This window comes from Mandrillus leucophaeus, unplaced genomic scaffold (genome assembly GCF_000951045.1).
Source record: "Mandrillus leucophaeus isolate KB7577 unplaced genomic scaffold, Mleu.le_1.0 Scaffold562, whole genome shotgun sequence".
Lineage (NCBI taxonomy): Eukaryota > Metazoa > Chordata > Mammalia > Primates > Cercopithecidae > Mandrillus > Mandrillus leucophaeus.
In genome coordinates this window covers 849,416-869,818 of record NW_012106053.1, presented here as the reverse complement: position 1 = coordinate 869,818, position 20,403 = coordinate 849,416, and the positions used below count along the sequence as shown (strand labels likewise).

Below are 20,403 nucleotides of genomic sequence, written 5' to 3'. Positions count from 1 at the left end.
GGCAGGGAGCGTGTTCCAGCCTGGCTGTGGCCTGTGCCGTCTGCCCACCATGGCAGGGAGCGTGTTCCAGCCTGGCTGTGGCCTGGGAGGCTGGGCAGGTGGTGGTTGCACAGACATTCCTGAATGCTGGAGAGACGGGGCCCATGCTTCTGCCCCAGGGGTGCGGCGGTAGGCCCGGGTGTGTTTGTGGAATGTTCTTGAAACAATACAGCTTATTTTCAGGGGTCTCACCACCAGTGTGCAGGGCCCCTTCTCTCTGCCCCACCTCCCTCTCTCTCGAGCTGCCTGCTTTGCTCTGTCTCTCTTCTCTCCTCTCTCTTTTCTCTCTCTCTCTCCATGCTTTGCTCTGTATCTCTCTTTTCCCTCTCTCTGCATCTTTCTTGGTGCAGATTCCTCCTGAACAGAGCCAAAAAGGGAGGCTTCTCTAGGGAGCGATTGGTGGGGGTGGCTGGGGGTGGCAGTGGGTCCTGGTGTTTCTGTTGTCGTGACCATGTGAGTCCATTTGTTTAAATGACTTGTGGAAAGTTACATACTAAGTCATCTTTAAAGTGAAGATGAGGATATGGGAGGAAGCCAGAACGTGGAAACGGTGGAATACTGAGAAATTGAATGTTCATTCACAGTGCTGATTTGATTTCTCAGGGGTATCTGTGCCACTGTGTTTATTTCTCACAATCGTGGGTGAGAAGCAGCCCCCTAGGACCTGGGCGAGGCCCTCACGCTTTCCAGGGGGCAGCTTGTCACTCAGAGGGCCTGGGGGTGCAGGGCGTGTTGACGGTGGCACTGCCCCCACTGCCCTCAGCTGCCCGGTGCACCGACTCAGCAGGTGGGAAGTCATGGCCAGTGGAGAGTCTCCCTTTCCTTGACATTCACTCATTTATTCACTCACTTATTCAATCATTAACTCATTCATCACTCATCACACATTCACTCATTCATTAACTCATTCACTCACTCAATCACTCATTTATTCACTCCTTCACTCCTTTACTCATTTACTCACTCCCTCATTCATTAACTCATTCACTCATTCACTCATTCATTGACTCATTTAGTCACTCATTCACTCATTTATTCACTCCTTCACTCTTTTACTCATTTACTCTTTCACTCCTTTACTCGTTCATTAATTCACTCATTCATTCACTCATTCACTTATTCACACATTCATTCAATCATTCACTTATTCACACATTCATTCACTGATTCACTCAGTCACTGATTCGCCCACTCAGTCACTGATTCACCCACTCACCCACTCATTGACACATTCAGTCATAATTTACTCAGTCATTTACTCACTCACTCACTGAGTCACTCACTTGGTCACTCATTCATTCATTCACCCATTCACCCTCTCACCTTCTCGTTCATCTACTCTCACTCATTCACCCTCTCATTCATTCACTCCCATTCATTCAGTCACTCACTCAGCCACTCACTCAGCCACTCCCTCATTCACTCTCTCATGCGCTCACACGATCCTTCCTTCATCTGCCATTTGCCAGTCATTCATGAAGTGCAGTCCGTACTGGGCTTGGGGACGGGAAGGAGCAGACCCACGGGGCATCTGGGAGGAGCTTGCTGCACTTTTTGGTTTATGTCCACATCAAAGAGGAAAAGCAAGTCTGGCCCAAAGCAGGGTCCCAGGGAGCCATTTTCCTGAGGTAAGAGGGATCCGCTACCCTGGTCAGGGAGGTGCATGGGCAGTGTCCCCTACTCCACCATCCTGTCTGGGCTGCTCTGGGCCTGGGGCCTGGGGCGTGGGGACGGAGAACACAGAGCATGGCCGGCCTTGTTCCTGGTGTGGCCTAATGCATGTAAACAGAGCTCCATCCACCTAGCACCAGCCAGAGCTAGAGAGCAGGGCCAGCCCCCGGTGTGACCTGATGGATGCCAACAGAGTCTATCAACCTAGCACCGGCTGGGGCCAGAGAGCAGGGCCAGCCTGTCTCAAACCAGCCGGGACTGAGCCTGAGAGGTTGACGTGTGCTCGGGCAGCCCGGTGGGCAGGCGTAGCTGGTGGAGGGCACAGCCTCGACCAGCTGTCGAGGGGCCAGGGGCCTGAGGGCAGGTAGCTCCTGAGGCTGGTTAGGGCCTGGGAGGAGCTGGGGCTTCCCAGCCTTCTTCAGGGCAACTGCAGGCTGACCTCCAGCCGCTCTGCCTTCCTGGCTGCCTCTAGCAACCATCTCCCAGTCCCTACCCAGGGGGCCCAGAACCTTGCAGAAGCAGCTCGTCGTCCGTGAGGGCGTCTGTCTTCCCCGGCATCACTGCGCGGCGTATTTCAGTGGCTCTTGAGCAGTCCCTGCGTTTCTGTCTTGAACCCTCCATCCCAGCTAACGGGGGCAGAGTCCCACCAGCACTCACCCTTTCCTGGGCATCGCACCCATGCTCTCTCCTGGCCTGGTTCCTTCTGTGTCTGCAGGGCACATTCCCAGGCCACTCCAGGTGCAGCCTGGGAACCCGAGAGAGAAGGAAGGGGCTTCTGCCAGTGGTGCTGGGCGTTTTTGATTCAGTGCCCCAAGGAGCCAATGCAGGGAGCTGAACGGCAGATGCTGTGGCTTGGGTCCTGCGGGGCTGAGCTGCTCCGGCCATTGTTGTAATCATAGCCATTGTTGCCTTTTTATTTGTATTATCGTCTTCTCCACCTGTTTCTGTCGGATTTCACAGGCGGCTCTTGGCACACTTGGCCCAGGCAGAGCTTGGGAAGAGCTGCAGGTCCCAGGCACCTCCCTCCTCCCTCCCAGCCACCCACGCACTTCCTGTGGGCCCTGCTCACATTTGCAGGTCCACAGGCAGTGGCCAGACAGGCCAGGCCACAGGCAGGTGCTCCCGGCAGTGGTGGGAGCCGGCTGAAGATTCCAGAAGGGCCATGGGAGGGGCTGGCCAGTGGGGACACAGGGAGGCGTTGCCGTCAGATGGCCAGGTCACTTCAGTTGATGTTTTCCTGAGATCGTTGACTTTGCTAGCAACGCCAGCATTATATTTCACAACTATGTGAGTGAGGGCAGCCTGGGCCGGCCGCTGGCTGTTCCGTGAGGGAACCGGGCTTCCATGATCCTCCCGCACACGTGTAATTGCTTCTGTTGAAGTCAGACTGTGGCGGAGGAGTTGATTTTGGGATTTAGTAACAAACTCGATTTCACTGTAACTTAAATATTGAGACTGTGATACTCCATCGGATCCTAAAGAGCGCATTTTCTGTGTTTTTAATCCTCATGCTAAGTGTCTAGACAATTCGGGATAAGACTAAACACGAGTCACTTAATTTACGAGTTGGAGCAGAGCTCCCTGTGTGGATGGCTCCGACGTGGAGGTGAGGGCTTCTGTTGTGGGGAGAGGAGAGGCTCCCTGGAAATCGCTGTTCCGGCCTCGATGGTGCCCCCACTCGTGACAGGGCCCTGCTGCCTCCGAACCCCAGGAGCCCCAGGGCTGCTGCCATGGAGCCTGGAGACGGCTGGGCCTGAGGCCTGCAGCTTGGGGTAGAGCTAGTATGGTGTGGGCTGGTACCCTGCCTGAGCAGGAGTCTGGCATCCTCTTCCAGGAGTGACAGGATGAGGCAGCTGTGCCCAAGGAGGACAGCCTCGGTGTAGGGCAGCGTGTAGTCCAGCTGGATGGGACAGACGCAGGGCCCTGGGAGGCTGAGGCCAGGGCTCTGGACCCTCCTGGCCCCTGCCCCACGGTGTGGGCAGAAGGGGCCAAGTGAGCAAAGCCGGGGTTGCCAGATGATGTTCCTGGCCAGCTGCAGGGGCCCTGGCTGGGGGCTTCTGGGAAAGTGGAAGGGGAGGTGTCTGCAGGTGAGCAGCCTTTCCGAGTCCCTGGCTCTGCCCCCACACCTGCTTTGTCAGGGCACAGACACCTGTATGGTGGACAAGGCACACAGGCCTCCGAACAGGGCCGTGGCTCCTGGGGCGTGCCTCTGTGTGAGGATCTGTGTGTGTGTGTGTACCTCACTAAATGAGTGTGGCGTAGGGGTGCATGTGTGCCTGTGGGGAGTGTGAACTCATGGTGGCGTGTGCACACGTGTACGTGTGCATATGTGCAGTGCCCGTGCAGCCCAGGCGGCCTGTGACAGGAAGCCTGGCGGGGCTGGTCTCCGCCCCAGAGCTCTGATGTCTCAGCTCGAGAGCGGTTCCTGCTGACCCCTGCTCGCCTGTCTGCCTGACCCCTGCTCGCCTGTCTGCTTTTCTTACCTTGTCTCTTGGCCTCAGTCCACACCGACTGGCTAGGTTCACCCACAATAAAAACAGTAATAATAGTAACCTCCCAATTGATGTGCGGAGCCAGCGTTATGGGCAGCAAAGTGCCTTCGCAAACCCTGTGGTACGAGGCAGCCTCGCCAGCCTAAGCTCTGCCGTTATCCCTGCTGGTCTCGCATCTCTAATGAGATCCCGCACCCTCGCTCAGGGGTGTGGTGTATGTGTGCTTCAGGTGTGTGCACGTGTGTGTGCGTGTGTCGGGCATGTGGTGTGTCTGTGACGAGGCAGAGTAGAACTCACAGCCTCATGTCCAGCCCAAGCCATCGACGTCCCCAACGCCTTCCCAGCCACCCCCACCCACCCAGCACAGCCGAGCAGTTTCCCACGCCAGCGGAAACTCTCCCTGAGGCGTTTCTCCTTCTGGTTTATGAATAAGTCTTCTCTTTGTGTAACGCCTTGAAAACAGAGCCAAGCACAGATTTGGGACCTGGGATCCTGAGGTTGTCCTGCCCAGGGGTCACTGCAGAGGGAGTCTTGTCCTGCTAAACTGACAAGACAGTTACTGAGGACATGATGCAAGGGGCACCCAGGGTGTTAGAAATCGCCCACCTCGAGATTCTCAGTGGCCAAGAGCACTCACCTGCGGGTATGGAGGACTCAGCGAGCACACAGGTGTGTCTTGTCTGTCACCACGCCCTGGCAGTGCCAGTCCAGTTGCTGGCATTATTCACACCTTCTTCCTTGAGAGCTACTCCTACAAAGCAAATGACTGGTCACAGGGTACACGTGTCTTAGACCCCTGACACTACGACCTGGGCCACCACACACAGGCAGCACCCCCTGACACTAAGCCCTGGGTCACTGCACACAGGCAGCACCCCAACACTAAGCCCTGGGTCACCACACACAGGCAACACCCCTCCCCTGACGCTAAGCCCTGGGTCACTGCACACAGGCGACACCCCGACACTAAGCCCTGGGACACCGCACACAGGCAGCACCCCGACACTAAGCCCAGCTCTTCTGGCCTCATTTCCTCCCAGGTCCCAGCTCAGAGATGGCGCCCATGCAGGTGGGCAAGACAGGCTGAGGACACCGCGTTGCCCCACCCATCACTTGGACACAGGCTGGTCTGTGAGCGCTCCTTACGGGAACTCTGGATGGCCCTATGGTGCCTCCTTTTCTCCCTGTTGGGGACCTGCCCCTGGGCCCCACCTTCCCAGTGGCACTGTGGGTCACCTCAGGCCGTCCCCTGCCCTCAGGCCTGCCGGGCCCCTCAGCTGCACCTTGCTTTTGGTCTGACCAAGCACAAAGCTGACATTTATGGTGGGTAAATGCCACCCTTTTGGTCTGTGCCTGTCAAAGTCATTTTGGATCTTCATCCTGTCATGCGTCACATCAGACATCCTCCCAGATCTGTGTCACAGCCTGGCAGGATCACATGGTTTGTCTGTCTGCGCCCCACGGGTGGCAGGAGCTGCTCCAGAGGGACCAGGCTGAGCTCCAGACACCCTGAGGGCCTGTTTCCCGTCAGGGAGGCCCCAGCCTGGCCCCTGAGTGACTCCCTTTGTCACACCTCCTGGAGCCTGGACCTGGTCAGTGACCCCCTGAAGCTACTCCCAGGTGCCCCCACTGTCCCACCAGCCCCCACCCAGCACCTGGAAGGAGGGGGCACCGCCTGTCTCCTAGACATTCTCCCTGGACCTTCCAGTGACCTGCCCAGCCTGGGTGGTCCCTTGCTTTGAGGACTCTGCAGGGATTTGAGGGGCTTCTGTCATGGCCACCAGTCTGGTCTTCCCTGGGTCCAGCCGTCTCCCCTGTCATAACTTGACTCACTCATAAAAACAGAGTGGCTGGACTTGGTCCTGTACCCACCTCTACTCAGTCCACAGCGTCCTTCCCGCCGTTGCCTGCCGGGGTCCCGGAGAGCCGGTGGTCCCAGGGTCTGGGCAGGGCTCTGGGAGTTTGCTGCACAGATACTTTCTTCAGTGCCCTGCCCCTCGTCCACAGGTCCCAGATCGTGACCCCCAGGCCTGTGGCTTCAGCGCTGTGAGCTGTCTCTGTAAAGTTTGTAGGAACCGAGATGATGCTGGTGCTAGCCTGGGTGGGTTGCACAGGGCTTGCTGCAGTCCCTGAACCCAGTCCAGCCCATGCCCTGCTGTGCCAGTGCAGCAAATGGGGCCGGCGCCAGGCTTTTCGGCTCTGCAGGCCTCAGGCTCCCAGAGGCCACCAGACCACTCCTTAGTTCCTGCCCTGGGACAGTGGAGGCTCGGCCTAGCCCCCAGCAGGGCTCCCAGACAGGTCTACCATGCAGCTCTGCTGGAGGGTGGAGGGTTCCACGCTGTGTGGGAGCTCAGAGCTGGCGTCTGAGTGGGCATGGGGGCGTGCCAGCACCCACCACCCTCTGCATGCTGACGAGGGACGTGAATGGGCCTACAGCCTGCAGAAGCTCCTCCAGCCTGCGTGCCTAGCACAGACGCAGCCTGGGCTCCCTTGGCAACCAAGGCTGCCTTATCTCAGCTGTCAAGTGGGGTATGCTTCTACGGTGGGGCTTTCCCTGGGTCGTGGTCTCCCTTTTTGGCTCAGACACAGCCAGCTGGGCGGGCAGGACAGGACAGGGCAGGGCTGGGGTGTGGGTGATGAGAGGCATTTACCCCGGGGCAGTTTCTTCCAGAGACGGCGGGGGCTCCTAAGTATGCAGGCTCCCCCAGCCACGTGGCTCACAGACAGTGCCCGGCTCACACCTGGCTCTGCCTCTCAGGGGTCTTCTCTGTATGGCACAGAGCTAGGCTGCCTCCCTAATTCAAAGGCCAGGGGACGAGCTGAGAAGTGAGTGGTCTGCCCAGGCTCCCCAGTTGGGGGGGTGTTGGTGGGGGTCTGCCCTGTGGGACATCTTCTGCCTGAAGCTGAGACCGTGGTGGCACTGTGGCCCCCCTGCCGGGGCAGTGGGAACAGTGACCTGTGGTCTCTGGTGGTTCCCTGCTACCTTAGAATTCCAGGTGGCCACATTCTTTCCTCAGAAGGGGGTCTCTGTGAAATGATGCGTGACAAACACCACTTATGGAAAGGAGGTTTCCTGTGATCGACCCGTATGCACCCTGACAGAAGTCAAGTCTGGGGATGTGTTCCGGGAGGGGCTGGTCCTAGGGGCTGGAGGGGCGGATTCTTTCTTTTTTAAAATCTCTCTCTCCGATTTCTGATTTTTGCCACACGATGATGTCACTGCCTTTCTAAGAAAACTCCCCCAAAGGCAGCTTTGTTCTTTTCCATTCTGACGGTGGCTGCCCCTCCCCCCTGCACGCCCTCCCCTCGCACACGCGTGTGCACACGGCCTCGCTCCCTGGGAGCCCTCGGCAGGCCCCTGGTCCAGGCCAGCCCAGCGGAAAGGCCACCGGTGGGGGCCTGCAAGGTCCCGCATCCTCTCAGCAGAGACCACTCCCCAAGCACTCTGCCTGGGCTTTGTGGGAGTTGGTGCTGGAGAAGGAATTGTGATTACTTGCTTTATTTTTGAATGTTTTTCCTTCTGGTCTTAAAAGCAATGCAAACTCTTTATTTAAAAACAAAAAGATGAGAGAAGAGAAAGAAACACCATCCCCATCTCCGAGAAAAGGCTGGCACCGTGGGTGGACCAGCAGCACACTGAGGAGGGGGCAGCCTGGTGGAGGGGCCTGTGCTTTGCTGAGGGCACCAAGCCCTGTGGGGGGGCCTTGCCACTATCCCAGCCCTGCCAGATCCCCAGGGGACCCCAGAACTTCCCAAATGACCTCCTCCTAGAAGCTGGGCAGGTGCAAAGGGGCGGCCCAGGGACCCGGGCCTATCCTGCACCTCCAGACATCAGGACGCCTCCAGGCTCTCACACCCCACAGGCAGCCCTGGTGTGGCCTCCCCAGCTCCTGACTCCGGGTGGGCCCAACCTCCCTTCTGAACCCCCGTTTCTGAGAATGAGGTGGTTTTGGAGCTCGTGAGCAGAGGAGCAGTCAGCACTGGATGGCAGCCGAGCATCACCTGGCACTTGGAGCCAGACCCCTGAGTACCTTGTCGCTGCAGCCTGGAGACCAGGCTGGCCAGGACCCCTCCCCAAAGGCCTCGCAGTGGGCAGAGATTGGGGTGTGTGTGGGCGTACATACCATGTGAGTGACTCTGTGGTCTGTGTGTGTGGAGTATGTGGTGTGTGGCCTGCGTGGTCTTTCTGTGTGGTATATGCTGACCCGTGTGTGTGGATTGTGTGGTCTGTGTGTGTGGTGTATATGGGCACATGTGTGTTTGGTCAGTGTGTGGTATGTACATTCACATGTGTGGGTGTGTGTGGTCTGTGTGTGCATGTGTGTGGTGTATGTACATGCACAAGTGTGTGTGAGTCCCGTGTGGTATGAGGGGAACAGCTGTGGGAGAGCCAGGGAGCTCCACTCTGGAGCTCCAGCCACCCTGGCTCTTGGCTGCCCTGGCCCTGTCAGTAGTCCCAGAAGGAGGTTTTGGGGTCACTCAGGTGTTGGGCTGGGTGTTCTCATTTGGAGAATGGGACCCTGAGGTTGGGGTGAGTCCTGGGCCAGCCCCTGTCCTGGCAGAAGCCATCCCTGCCCTTGCATCTACTGCAGGCTCCAGGCATCCACCTGCTGGGGCTGAGCTGAGGGCCACGACAGCCCAGAAAGGCTCGGAGGCACCACGGCCCGGCTGCCACGTGGATCTCAGATGCTGGCCTCCAGCACCATGGGAGAAGAACGTGTGCTGTTGAGGCTGCCCAGTGCACAGCTCGCCGTGGCGCTCTGTTACGCGGGAAGCTCCTGCACGGCCCTGACGCCTCCTTTAGGAAGCCTCCCAGTGGCCGCAGGGCAGGGATGTAGGGGTGGCTTTGTTTCAGGGCTCATTACCGTCTTGTCCACATAATTTGGTTCGAATTGTGTACCTGAGGACTGAGAGTTTGGTTGACCATGGCTGGTTTGGGGGCCGCCTGGGTGAGGGTGAACTGGGATTGGAAACCCTCCAGTGCACTTTGGTGTGGCCCTGCCCAGTGTGTGGCACCTGTGCCCCTTACAGAGGAGGAGGGCAGCTAGGAGGGACAGCGGCTTGCCCGAGGCGCTGGCCATGCCAACACCCTGGCCAGTCAGGTAGCGCCTGAGGGGTGGGCTGTGTGGTTGGTGACTTAGTCAGCGACCAGGCTCAGCAGCAGGGCGAGCAGGCTTTCTCAGGCTCAGCGGTACCCCCACCACTGCTGTGGCCGTCTCCCCATGGCACCAGCTACTGTGGGTGGATGATTCCAGAGAACTGCCTCATGCTGGGCCCTGCCCCAAGGAGGCAGGTGGCCCTGGGGTGGCCTGGACACCGTGAGTCTCTGCTGGGGCTGATGTTAGAGGGAAGGGTTTGGGATCAAGGCGGCGGCAACGCAGCCTGGAATAGTGGAGTGGCCCAGAGGCCAACCTGCAGAGCTTAACACAGCAGCCGGGGACCATGCTCCGATCATAGCGACTTCTGCATAAATCACCACGTAAGGACGTGTGCTCGGGACCCGCCCAGATGCGCGTTACTCCGCAGCACAGCTTTGACGCAGTCACCGCTGTTATCCGGAGAGAAGCAGCACCTCATCCTCCCAGATGCTCTTTCCCCGCGGTATTTACTCATCCACTCCTTCACTTGTTCATTTGGTGTCTCCCTTTTCTGGGAGCAGTGTGTAATTTTGTGTGCATTTTGCCCTCCCCACAGCCTTCGGGGAGGTGGCCCCGACAGGGCAACGAGGGTTTTGCTCATCGTGGGAGGGGCTTGGTGGTGGGGTTGGTTCACAGTCCCAGGGGAGGCCCCTGCTGCCCCAGCATCCTTCCTGTGAACTCATGCCACGTGCACCCCGCAGCCATGCACCGGCCATGGCTCAGCAGGCCCCTATGCACTGGGCTCTGCAGCCAGGCCTGGGCCACCTTGGACAGCTCCATGCCCTGCACCATGGGCAGAAGGGGCTGAGGCAGGCCGGTCTGGTGCCCACTGGAGTTGTCCCCTGTGCTTCCTGGTCACAATCAGACATGGGCACTCCCCAGGGTTGAGGACAGCCTGAGCCGTGTTGGGTGTTGGGGTAAGAGAGCTGGACGACCCCTCCAAGTTCCTCCAAGCCACACCCTACCAGTACATGTGACGTCAGCTCTGGCCAGGGTGCTGGGCTGGAGGACCCAGAGGTGACAATTGACAAGGCAGGTGCCGGAGGAGGGGGCGTCTAAGGTTATCGTAGGAGAAAGAGTGGGATGGATAAGGAGGGGCACCCAGACTGGAGAAACAGCTGCTGGGAAGCGCCCAGGCATTGCCTGCAGCTTCCTCTCTGCCAGGCTGGAATGGCCACCCTTCGTCCCTCATGCACCCACCACGGCTTTCCTCGGAGTCACCTCCCTGCCATCCTGTTGTTCTGAGCCCCCAGGCAGCCCCCAGACTCTCTGCTGATCTCCACAGGCTGGGAGCCCTGAGTCCGGGCATCTGTGATGCTGCCGCCATCTCCCTCAGGTGGAAGGGGCCGCTGGGGAGGAAACCACACTGTTCTCACTGCCGCTGGGGAGGAAACCACACTGTTCTCACTGCCGGGACCGCTGGGGAGGAAACCACACTGTGTTCTCACTGCCGGGACCGCTGGGGAGGAAACCACACTGTGTTCTCACTGCCGGGGCCGCTGGGGAGGAAACCACACTGTTCTCACTGCTGGGACCGCTGGGGAGGAAACCACACTGTGTTCTCACTGCCGGGGCCGCTGGGGAGGAAACCACACTGTTCTCACTGCCGGGGCCCCTGGGGAGGAAACCACACTGTGTTCTCACTGCTGGGACCGCTGGGGAGGAAACCACACTGTGTTCTCACTGCCGGGGCCGCTGGGGAGGAAACCACACTGTTCTCACTGCCGGGGCCGCTGGGGAGGAAACCACACTGTGTTCTCACTGCCGGGGCCCCAGGGTGCTGCACAGAGGAGGGCTTGCAGCAGGCGCTCATTACCTGCTCGGAGGAAGGAGTGAGGCAGCCAGTGAGTGGACATCCAGGTGGTTCCAGGGAGCAGGTGTCCACGTGGAGCTGGATGGCAGGGGACCTGGCACTCACCATTCAGGGTGGATTTGGGCAGCACTGGCTGAGGGACAGGCTCCATCCTGCCCTGGGGGTGCTGGGTTTTCATCTTTACCTGGAGCGCGGGCACTATCTTTATCTGTCAGTGTTAATACCTGGCTGTGATTGGCGGTCGCCGTGCCGCGTTTTACCAGCAGAGTGGCGTCTTAAATTCCATGGGTTGATTTGCAGGGTAGAACTTCCTGGTGGTTCACCTTCCCGCTCCTGAGACGCCCGGGCTGCCGGCCCCTTGCAGAGACAGCCTTCTTCTTGGAATTTAGGGGATGTGGAGGGGGCAGCGAGGAAAGCCAGGGAAATTATTTATGCTGGCACCTTTGGAAGAAATGTGCCCCTTCTCTGTACCACGGGTGATCTCAGACCCTGACTCTGCCCCCAGGGTCCTTCCCGCCTCCCTCCTGCCCTGTGGAGTGTCTGTAATGTGGGGAGCAGGGGTGGTATGACGAGAGATCAGGGATGCGGGGTGCCCCTGTGGGAGCCTGTCCACGACACCCATGGGTGATGGGTGTCTGCACAGCACATCCATGAAGCTTGGGTGTACCTGTGTCTGCATGGGCACGTGCACCCCTGGGGAGCATATCCTCATGTGCTGCTAGTGAGCCTGGGCCCCCTGGCCTTAGTGTGCTCATACCTGGGTGGCACCCGTGTAAACCTGCATGCCTGTGGCTCACTCCAGGGGTGTGGTGTGTGCACATCTGTGCCTTGTGTGTGGCCATGTGTGCCTGTGTGCATATATGTACATGCACATATGTGTGTGGGGACGTGCACGGCACTGTGGGAGGGCAGAGGAAATCCTGAACGCTTTGGCATTGATACACACAGTGGTGCCTGCCTGCTCATGCCTCTGTACCCAGGCGGGGATGGCAGTTCCTCCCTGGCAGCGTGGCTGGTTCCACACAGCCTTTGACAAGCCTGAGAGGGGGTCTGACCTGTTTTCCGGCTCCAAAATGCCATGCCCTGGGTCCAGTGTGCTGGCGCTTGGGGATGGAGACCAAGCACTGTGCCTCGTAGAGCCCGGCTTCCCTCCAGCAGGCGCCTGATTGTGTGCAGGGGAGCCAGCTCCCTCCTCGTGATCCGAGCCTTTCATTTCCGGGCGTGACAAAGATGGGGCTGCGTTTAATTTCCTGTCTGCCAAGGCAGTGCCGCCTGAACGCCAGGCTGTGCACAGGGTGGAGGTCGCCGACTTGACCCAGCTCTGGCTTCCATCGAGCGCTCCTTGCTGACAGCCTTCGAGGTGCTTTCGGACGCTCCCTCTGAGTGAAGCGGTCTCCCTGCCCTGTGGCCTGGCCGCCGGGGGCCCCTTGGTGGGTGGGCTTTGGGTGGGCTCTGGCTATGGGTGTCTGTAACGTGTGACCACTCATTCACTTCTGCTCTTCTCTGCAGGTCAGCTGGCCGCCGGCACCTGTGAGATTGTGACCCTGGACCGGGACAGCAGCCAGCCTCGGAGGACGATCGCCCGGCAGACCGCCCGCTGTGCGTGTAGAAAGGGGCAGATCGCCGGCACCACGAGAGCCCGGCCCGCCTGTGTGGACGGTAAGCACCTGCAGCCCCGGGACCCCTCCGGGCGCTGAGCGCGGCATCCCCGAGGGTGCCTCTTCCCTGATGCGGCCCCTTTCCTGAAGGTCCCCCTAGGCCTCGGTGTATCCTCAGGTCAGGTCCCTGGCCATTGGCACAGCTGCTCCCGTGGATTTGTGAGCTTGTGGCTTGGGGACTGGCTGGGGCGCAGTCTCCAGTTCCTGGGGGTGGTCAGGGAGATGCCGGCACCCTGTCTTACTTGCCTGTGTGTGGGGGTCTCTTGCCCGAGGCTGTGGTTCTTTGGTGTTGCCTCTGGGAGAGGAAAAGGACAGCAGAGGGGCCATCTGCAGGACGGCGAGGTTCCCTGGGTGCTGTTCTGTCGTCTACGTGTGGTCTGGCCGAGGCTGCCAGCGGGACCTGGCTCCTTGTCTCTGGGTCTGACCAGTTCAGGACACTCTCGTGCCTAGGCTCGGGAGGCCACAGCTCCGGCCCCCATGGGCTCTGAGCACGTGCAGAGGAGCGCCTGCTGTCAGCTGGTGGTGATCCCCGGCCCCTAGATGTCAAGCTGCTGACAAGCTGTGCTGTGGCTCAGCCTTGCTGGAAAGGGCACTTGGAAAGGGCACCTGCTATGAGGTGGCACAGGGTGGGAGGGGCTGTCCTGGCGCCTGGTGGGAGCCTGTCCGCTGGTAGGGAACTCTGCTGTGCATATGCTGTTGCTGACTGTAGGGGGAATGTGGGCTTGACCAAGGTCATTGGTGACCAGCCAGGCTCAGGGTTCAGCGTGAGACCTGGGAACCCCACAGCCGGGACCTCCCCAAGGCCCAGTGTGTCCCGGGAAGGAGTCTAGTGTCAACACCAGCCAAAGGTCAGGGGTGGGCGCGTAGGGCCGGCATTAAATCCAGGCTGCCCACCCCCTTGTGACCAGAGTGGGTGGGGAGACCCCTCCCTGGGGCAGACGTGGGCACTGCTATGGGCCTAGCCGGCAGCAGCCGTGTGCCAGTCCAGGCAGCCATGGGGTGAAGGACCCCATGCAGGGGTATTGGATGCCTTGGTTCCAGGCGCAGCAGCTTGACCATAGCCCAGGAGAGAGTGCAGGGAGGGAGGGTCCCCTGTGGGTGAGATGCAGAGTCCGCTAGGCGGGGGGCCCTGAGGCCACTCCTTAGGGTGGCGAGAAACCAGCATCCCTGAGTGGCAGGCGTAGACTTGAGCTGCTGTGGGGTTGCCCTCGAGCTGCGGTCTGGTGGGGGCAGAGGCCCTGCAAAGCCAGGAGAAGGTAGGGGCAGGGGCTGGGCAGGAGAAGATAGGGGCAGGGGCTGGGCAGGTGGAGTAAGTCCGAGGATATATAGGGGTGTCATTGGCTGGTGGCCCCTCCAGGCCTTGGTGGACTTCAGGGCAGCTATATCCGTGGCATCCTGCACTGAACATGGGTGCAGGCATCTCAGGCCGGGTGCAGCGCTCACTGGCCTTCCGGGGACGTGGTGCAGGGACCTGTGGAGATGGGTCCCAGACTCAGCTGGCCCACCCCATGGAGGGCAGACGCCTGCCAGGGCTGGATTTGGAGTCCAGGTTTTCTGACTCTGGTCAAGGGTCCTTTTCTCCCCTGCTGCCCTTGCGGGGGCTCCAGATACCCAACTTCAGATTCCACTGCCTCTGCCTGGGAGCCCGACGTGGGCAGCCTTGCCCTTGTGCTGTGCTGTAATCTGGAACACGGGGTCAGGGATAGAGCCTGCTGCTTCGTAGGTGCTGGTGAAGGTCCATGGAGAAGGGATGGGGCGCACAGAGATAGGGCCGAGGTATCCTGAACACCCCACGGGGGGGAGGCGGCTGCACTAGGAATAAGAACGCCCGTGTAAGCCAGACGCAGTGGCTCACGCCTGTAATCCCAGTACTGTGGGAGGTTGAGGCAGGTGGATCACGAGGTCAGGAGTTCAAGACCAGCCTGGTCAAGATGGTGAAACCCCATCTCTACTAAAAATACAAAATTAGCTGGGCGTGGTGGCGTGCACCTGTAATCTCAGCTACTTGGGAGGCTGAGGCGGAGAATTGCTTGAACTCAGGAGGCGGAGGTTGCAGTGAGCCGAGATCACACCACTGCACTCCAGCCTGGGCGACAGAGCGAGTCTCAAAAAAAAAAAAAAAAAAAAAACTCCCAGTATGACCAGGAGAAAGGTGTTCTAATAGGACAAGCCCTTGATCCCCTAAAGCCGGATAGACCTCTCTTGGGGTTCTCAGCAGAGTCAGGGCGTGGTCAGGAGGATGAGGGCTGACAGAGTCACTGAGCTTCCTCCGGGTGTCTCACTGATGAGTGTGTCCTAAGACTGTGCAGGAACAGGCCAGGCAGTGAGTGTGCCCCAGGGCCCACTACCTGGACCCCTAACGCCCGTGGCCTTTACAGGAAGGGAAGGAGGGGAGGGGGCTGCGGGCTCTTGGCTGAAGGGAGCGCACTCTGCCCAGGCTTCAGCCCGTGCACCTCTCCTCCCCGCAGATGCCCTGTGCACCTGGGGGTTGCGTGCACTGCTCAGGTGGGGTGCCCGGGAAGAACTCATGGGCCAGGTGGCCTTCCGGCTGAGCCACCTGTCTGTCTTCCCTAGACCCTGCAGCCGTGTGCCACTGGCCCTCCTGCCACCAGCCCTGAGGGTTTCTGGGAAGCTCTTTGGCACTTGGGAGGGGGATTGTGGGGCGAGAGGCTGAGCTTGCTGGAGTGGGCTGGAGGAGAGGGGAGCCATCAGAGGCTTCTGGTGCATTTTGAGGACCTGGGGTGGGAGGAGCGGGCCCTGGAGCCTTGTTTTTGTCCTTATTAAAAACATCTATCAATTTGCATCTGTGGAAGGCATGTGATTAAACACCAGGTACGCAGGGCCTCTGGGCCACTCTGTGGCTCTCAGGCCTCGGTTCTACAGAGCTGGATCCCGGGGCAAGCTGGGGCAGAGATGTGGCGGCCTTCTTTCCAGGGAAAGGGACTGCTTCTCCCACAGCCACTGCCCTCCTGGCTGCCTGTATCTGGAACCACTGGAACACATGGTGGCCAGGGCGCCTTCTCGGGAACACTGATGCTTCCCAAGACTGGGAAGGAGAGAGGTGCTCTGCACTGCCAAGGAGTTCACAGCCAGGCCGTCCTTTCTTCTCCTGACTTCCGCCCGCCCATGGGGAGAGTTGGGGTCAGAATTGATTACTAATTGAATCTGGGTCTGCTCATCTGAAACCGCATTCACTTCCCTCTCACCAGGAGCCTCCTGTGCCTCAGGAGCCGGGTCCCAGAGACCCAAATTAAAACCGCACCATTTTCAAGGGGGGCCAAACAAATTAGTTAGCTTGCTTCTTTTTGCACAGTGGGCATTTTCCAGGCTGCCATCTAATTTAATTTTTGCTTTTCTATTTTCCTGCTCTGTGTGCATAATAAGTTTCCTCACATGTGAATTGTGTTTGCTAAAGAGAAAACTTGTGCTGTGTTGGGCTGGGTTGGAATTGAATGTGAGTAGGGTTGAAATATTGCTGCCCCTACTGTGTTCCGTGACCACAGGCACCCGGAATGCCGGAGGAAGCCTGACTCTGCTCACGTGTTCATTCGTTGGCTGCTTAATTACTCATACATTTGCTCACTCACTCATCTGTTGGAAGAAGGTGTATACCCATGGCAGCAGGGGAGGTGAACGGGGGCGTCAACTCAAAACACCCAATACAGCGAGCCACGCAGTGCTGCAGGTACGGGAATTCAGACTGTGGCCCCAGAGTGTCCTCACTTCTTCCTGCTGGGACCTCAGCAAGGATGCATCCATGAGGGGGCATTTGAATAGGGTATTGAGGGATGAAGAGGAGCTCACTAGAAATGCTTCTCTTTATGAAAAGAGGGGGCCAATGATTAGAGAGGAATTATAGCCTCCAGCCTCCCCGGCCTTGTCTCTGAGCCAAAGCATTTCTGGGTGAACCATGTCCCTGCCTGTACGGGGCAGGTCCATGAGTCTGTGCACCTGCGTGCGAGATCCAACTTATGGAACCATCAGTGAAAGATTCAAACACAAACCAGCCACGCACTGCGGTGCATTCCATCCTTACACACAGTATCAGCACTGTGGCACTTTCCATCCTTAAATATCAGCCACCGAGCCTCCCCTCCCCCAGGGCTGCCCTCTGAGGCAGGCACCCAGGTGGGTGATGCCCTGGTGGGCTGGGCAGGCCCTGCTTCTGCTCCTTTCTAGCTGTTTATGCAGCTGCACCAGGTTCCCTTTTCCGTCATCACACCCGTGCCGGGTCCCGCTGCCACCACAGCACTGCACTGAGGACTGAGACCCTGTCCCCGAGTCCAGCGCTCACCCAGCCCTTGCCAGGCGTGCAGCAGGTGGCTGTACCTGGCCAGCCCTCCTCGCTGAAGCAAGGTCTTCCTTTATGAATAGAGGTGCTGTCTCCTGCAAGTCAAGTTCTCCTGAAACTCCTTTCCCAGGAAATCAGAGACTGCAGCCCAGTGGTGGGGGCAGCAGAAGGTGGTGGTTTGTGGGTGGGACTGCCCCAGAGCCGAGCCAGAGGGGTGAAGGGTGGGAGCCTCAAGTCTCGGGCCTGGGTGGGGGCAGTTTTCCCTGGGAGCTTTTGAGGGAGTGGTAAGGTGCAGTCATGGCACTGCGCAGACTCAATGTCAGGGCCGCAGTGGCCACTGGGAGGTGCGGGACATCCCGGGCTGACCAATAGGTCTGGGGAGGCTGTGCCCAGGAAGGGGCAGGGTCGGAAGGCCTGGAAGTGGGGGCTGAGCGGAGCCTTGTATTCTCCAGACGTGAGACCTTGCAAGCCACCTGGGTCCTGGGCTGGGAAAAGAGACAGAAACAGGCAGGTGGGCACTGCTGGGTTCTGGGCAGAGGTGTGGTGGCCGGAGTCTTTGCTTCTCCGTGTTGGGAGTTTGAGGCGGGTGTGGGACAGTAGAGGCCCTGCCCACTCTCAGGCCGCGTGGGTAGGTGGCAGTAGACGCGCAGCCATAGGCAGGTGTGGGACAGTAGAGGCCCTGCCCACTCTCAGGCCGCGTGGGTGGGTGGCAGTAGACGCGCAGCCATAGGCAGGTGTGGGACAGTAGAGGCCCTGCCCACTCTCAGGCAGCGTGGGTGGGTGGCAGTAGACGCGCAGCCATAGTCAGGTGCACGCTGAGGCTGTGGTGTTTGGCGTCTGTGCTTCACATGTGGTTTAGAGTCCAGGTGTGAAGAAGAAGGGGCACCGCGAGGGGGATCTGTGGTCAGTGTCACCTTCCACTCCACGTCCACAGCCCTGGTCTCATCCTCCACGTCCTCCAGCAGCAGGTCGGTGCAGGAGGGTGGAGGGTGCCCCGGCCACCTACAGGAGTCTGGAGACGGTCCCTGTCTTTGCTGTGGGGATGGATACCACACTGATGGCAGGGCCACGGGACCCTGGGCTGTGGGCCCCGGCAGTGACTGCAGGAGCCAGGATGGCAGGGAAGCCACTTCTTCTCTTACCTTTCCCCCGTTGTTGGCCGTCATCACACCTCATAGCTCATGATGCTCTAGAAACATGGGGTTTAATTACAGGAGTGCAGGAGGGAAAAGCCTTTCAGTTCCGAGAGGCCGGGCACAACGCATTGTCTCCACCTTGAGGCGCTGGCGGGGCCCCCAGGGCCAGCTGAAGGCATGTTGTGGCGGGGACTAGGGTGAGGGAGATGTTCCACCAGGAGAGATGTGAATCACCTGCTCTATTGTACACAAGACGCTGGGATTGCGCCAAGGTTCCTAAGATTCGGTGTCTGTGGCCGAGTCAGCCTGCCCCCACCAGTCGGTGCTCAGCCTGGCCAGGGGTCAGCCCCAGGGTGGCAGCTGTAGAGGCTGTGGCTGGCCCTGCCTGCCCCGTTCATCCCCTCGGCAAGTGGTGGTTGGGATAAGGAGGGCCCTGGTTCCCCACAGTTGTTCACACAACATGGGGTCATCCGTTTGACCATGGAGCTCACGGGAGGCTGCCTGCTGGCAGTTGGCTGTCCATGGGCAGCCCTTCCTGCACTGAGCCCTGACCGCCCTCGGCAGCCTGGCACCCCGCTCGGGCCGCCCAGCGCCATCCAGGAGGGGGTCTGGGCCCTCACCAAATCACCGAGGCCCTGATCTGAGGAAGGATAATGAAGCTGTTTTTCAGAGGGGCCCAGACCCCCACATGGAGCACCCGGCTTTGCTCTGGGCGGTTTATTGGGCACCCGCTCCCCTAACAACCTTGCTGAAAAAAGGACTCATGGTCCAGGTCCGTTCCAGTACGTGATGGAGACCAGCTGGGTACCTGCCTGCCTCAGGATGTGCCCTCACCACTGCTTAGGGGCATGGACACGTTGGCTTCCTTTTGGGGGCTCAGGGAGAGCCCAGCATTTCTGGAGGTTTCCTGAAGCCACAGGCGACTGGGTCTGCAGCTGCGTCCTCAGCCAGGTTTTGGGTCCTGGTCACCCTGGACTCCTCGTGGCTTGGGGTCCGTGCTTTGCGGCACAGAAGTTGTGGGTGCTGGTGTGGCCCTCTGCTTGGCAGGCACTGCCAGCCACTGCATGACGTGACCGTGGTGGGGCTGTCAGGACACATACATCTCCGCGCAGGCTGCTGCCACCCGCGGCCTTTTTGTTATGGAACCACTGCTGGGAGAGGGTGGTGTGTTATAAACGCTTGGCAAGCAGAGAGGCGCCTGGGGGCTGTTGGCGACACTTCCTTCCCCAGCACACCCCTCCGTTCCATTCTGCCTGGATCCAGATGGGATTGGAGATGCCCTGGGATGCGGGCACCACACCCCTCAGTTCTGAGCATGATTGGTTTATGAGGAAGATGGTGGGAAGAGACCCTGCCCCCGGTTCCCTAGGACATGGATGTGAATTGCTTCAATCCAGAGGATGCAGCCGCATCAGGCCCAGCAGATGGGCAGGGTAGGACAGGTGTGTCTGCTGCTGGAGCCACAACTCACAGTGCCTTGGCCATCCCAGGCCCTGGCCAGGGCCACTCTCGTAGAGTTCTTTCAGGGAGGAGCTGACTGCCCGGCCCAACCCATGGCTGTGGTCTGAGGGTACAGCGGCAACTATGCTAAAGGCCAGACAGTTGGCTTCATCAGAGTCCAGTTTTACCAGAAGGGAGCAAGCTAGTCCTTCTCCAGCAAGTTCCCCGGCAGTTCCTTCCAGATCTTGGTGCGTTTAATTGTTGGAGAACCGCACAGCAGCTGCATGGCTCTCTGACACCTCTGTAGAGAGATGAGGTGGGTGGAGCCAGGGTCTCCTGCTGCTCAGAACATGAACTCCCTTGAGTGTCCCCCACTGTGAAGCGCCCCAACTCCCAGCTCCAGGGAGCACAGCTCGGGGTGAAGGAGAGGAGACCCCAGCATTCACGGGCACTACGTGGGTGTCACCAGATGGCAGCCGGGGTTGGTAGATGAATTGCTGATTTTTGAGGTGCTGTGGGGACTCTCAGGGTGGGAGCACACCGGGAGGTGGCTGAGCAAACACGGGTGCCCGAACCTCACCCTGTCGAGTCACGTCAGGGTGTGGCGGCTCTGGAGGGAAGAGGGCGGTCTCCTTGCTCTGCTCCCTCCTTTTCACAAGGGAGGCTCTTTCCCAGGGCTGTGGACACAGGGCCCCTGCACTGCCAACCAGGGAACCAAGGGGAGG

The 20,403-nt window shown here is 59.4% G+C and overlaps 1 protein-coding gene across 1 annotated transcript in view; it reads left to right on the top strand.

Annotated features, from left to right (window-relative positions):
- The window catches only part of FAM19A5 (family with sequence similarity 19 (chemokine (C-C motif)-like), member A5), a 129,554-nt gene that overhangs the window by 12,455 nt on the left and 96,696 nt on the right, over positions 1-20,403 (top strand). The window contains exon 5 of the mRNA XM_011998233.1: positions 12,663-12,812. Within this exon, the coding sequence (XP_011853623.1) occupies positions 12,663-12,812 (150 nt within the window). The remainder of the gene's footprint in view (positions 1-12,662; positions 12,813-20,403) is intronic.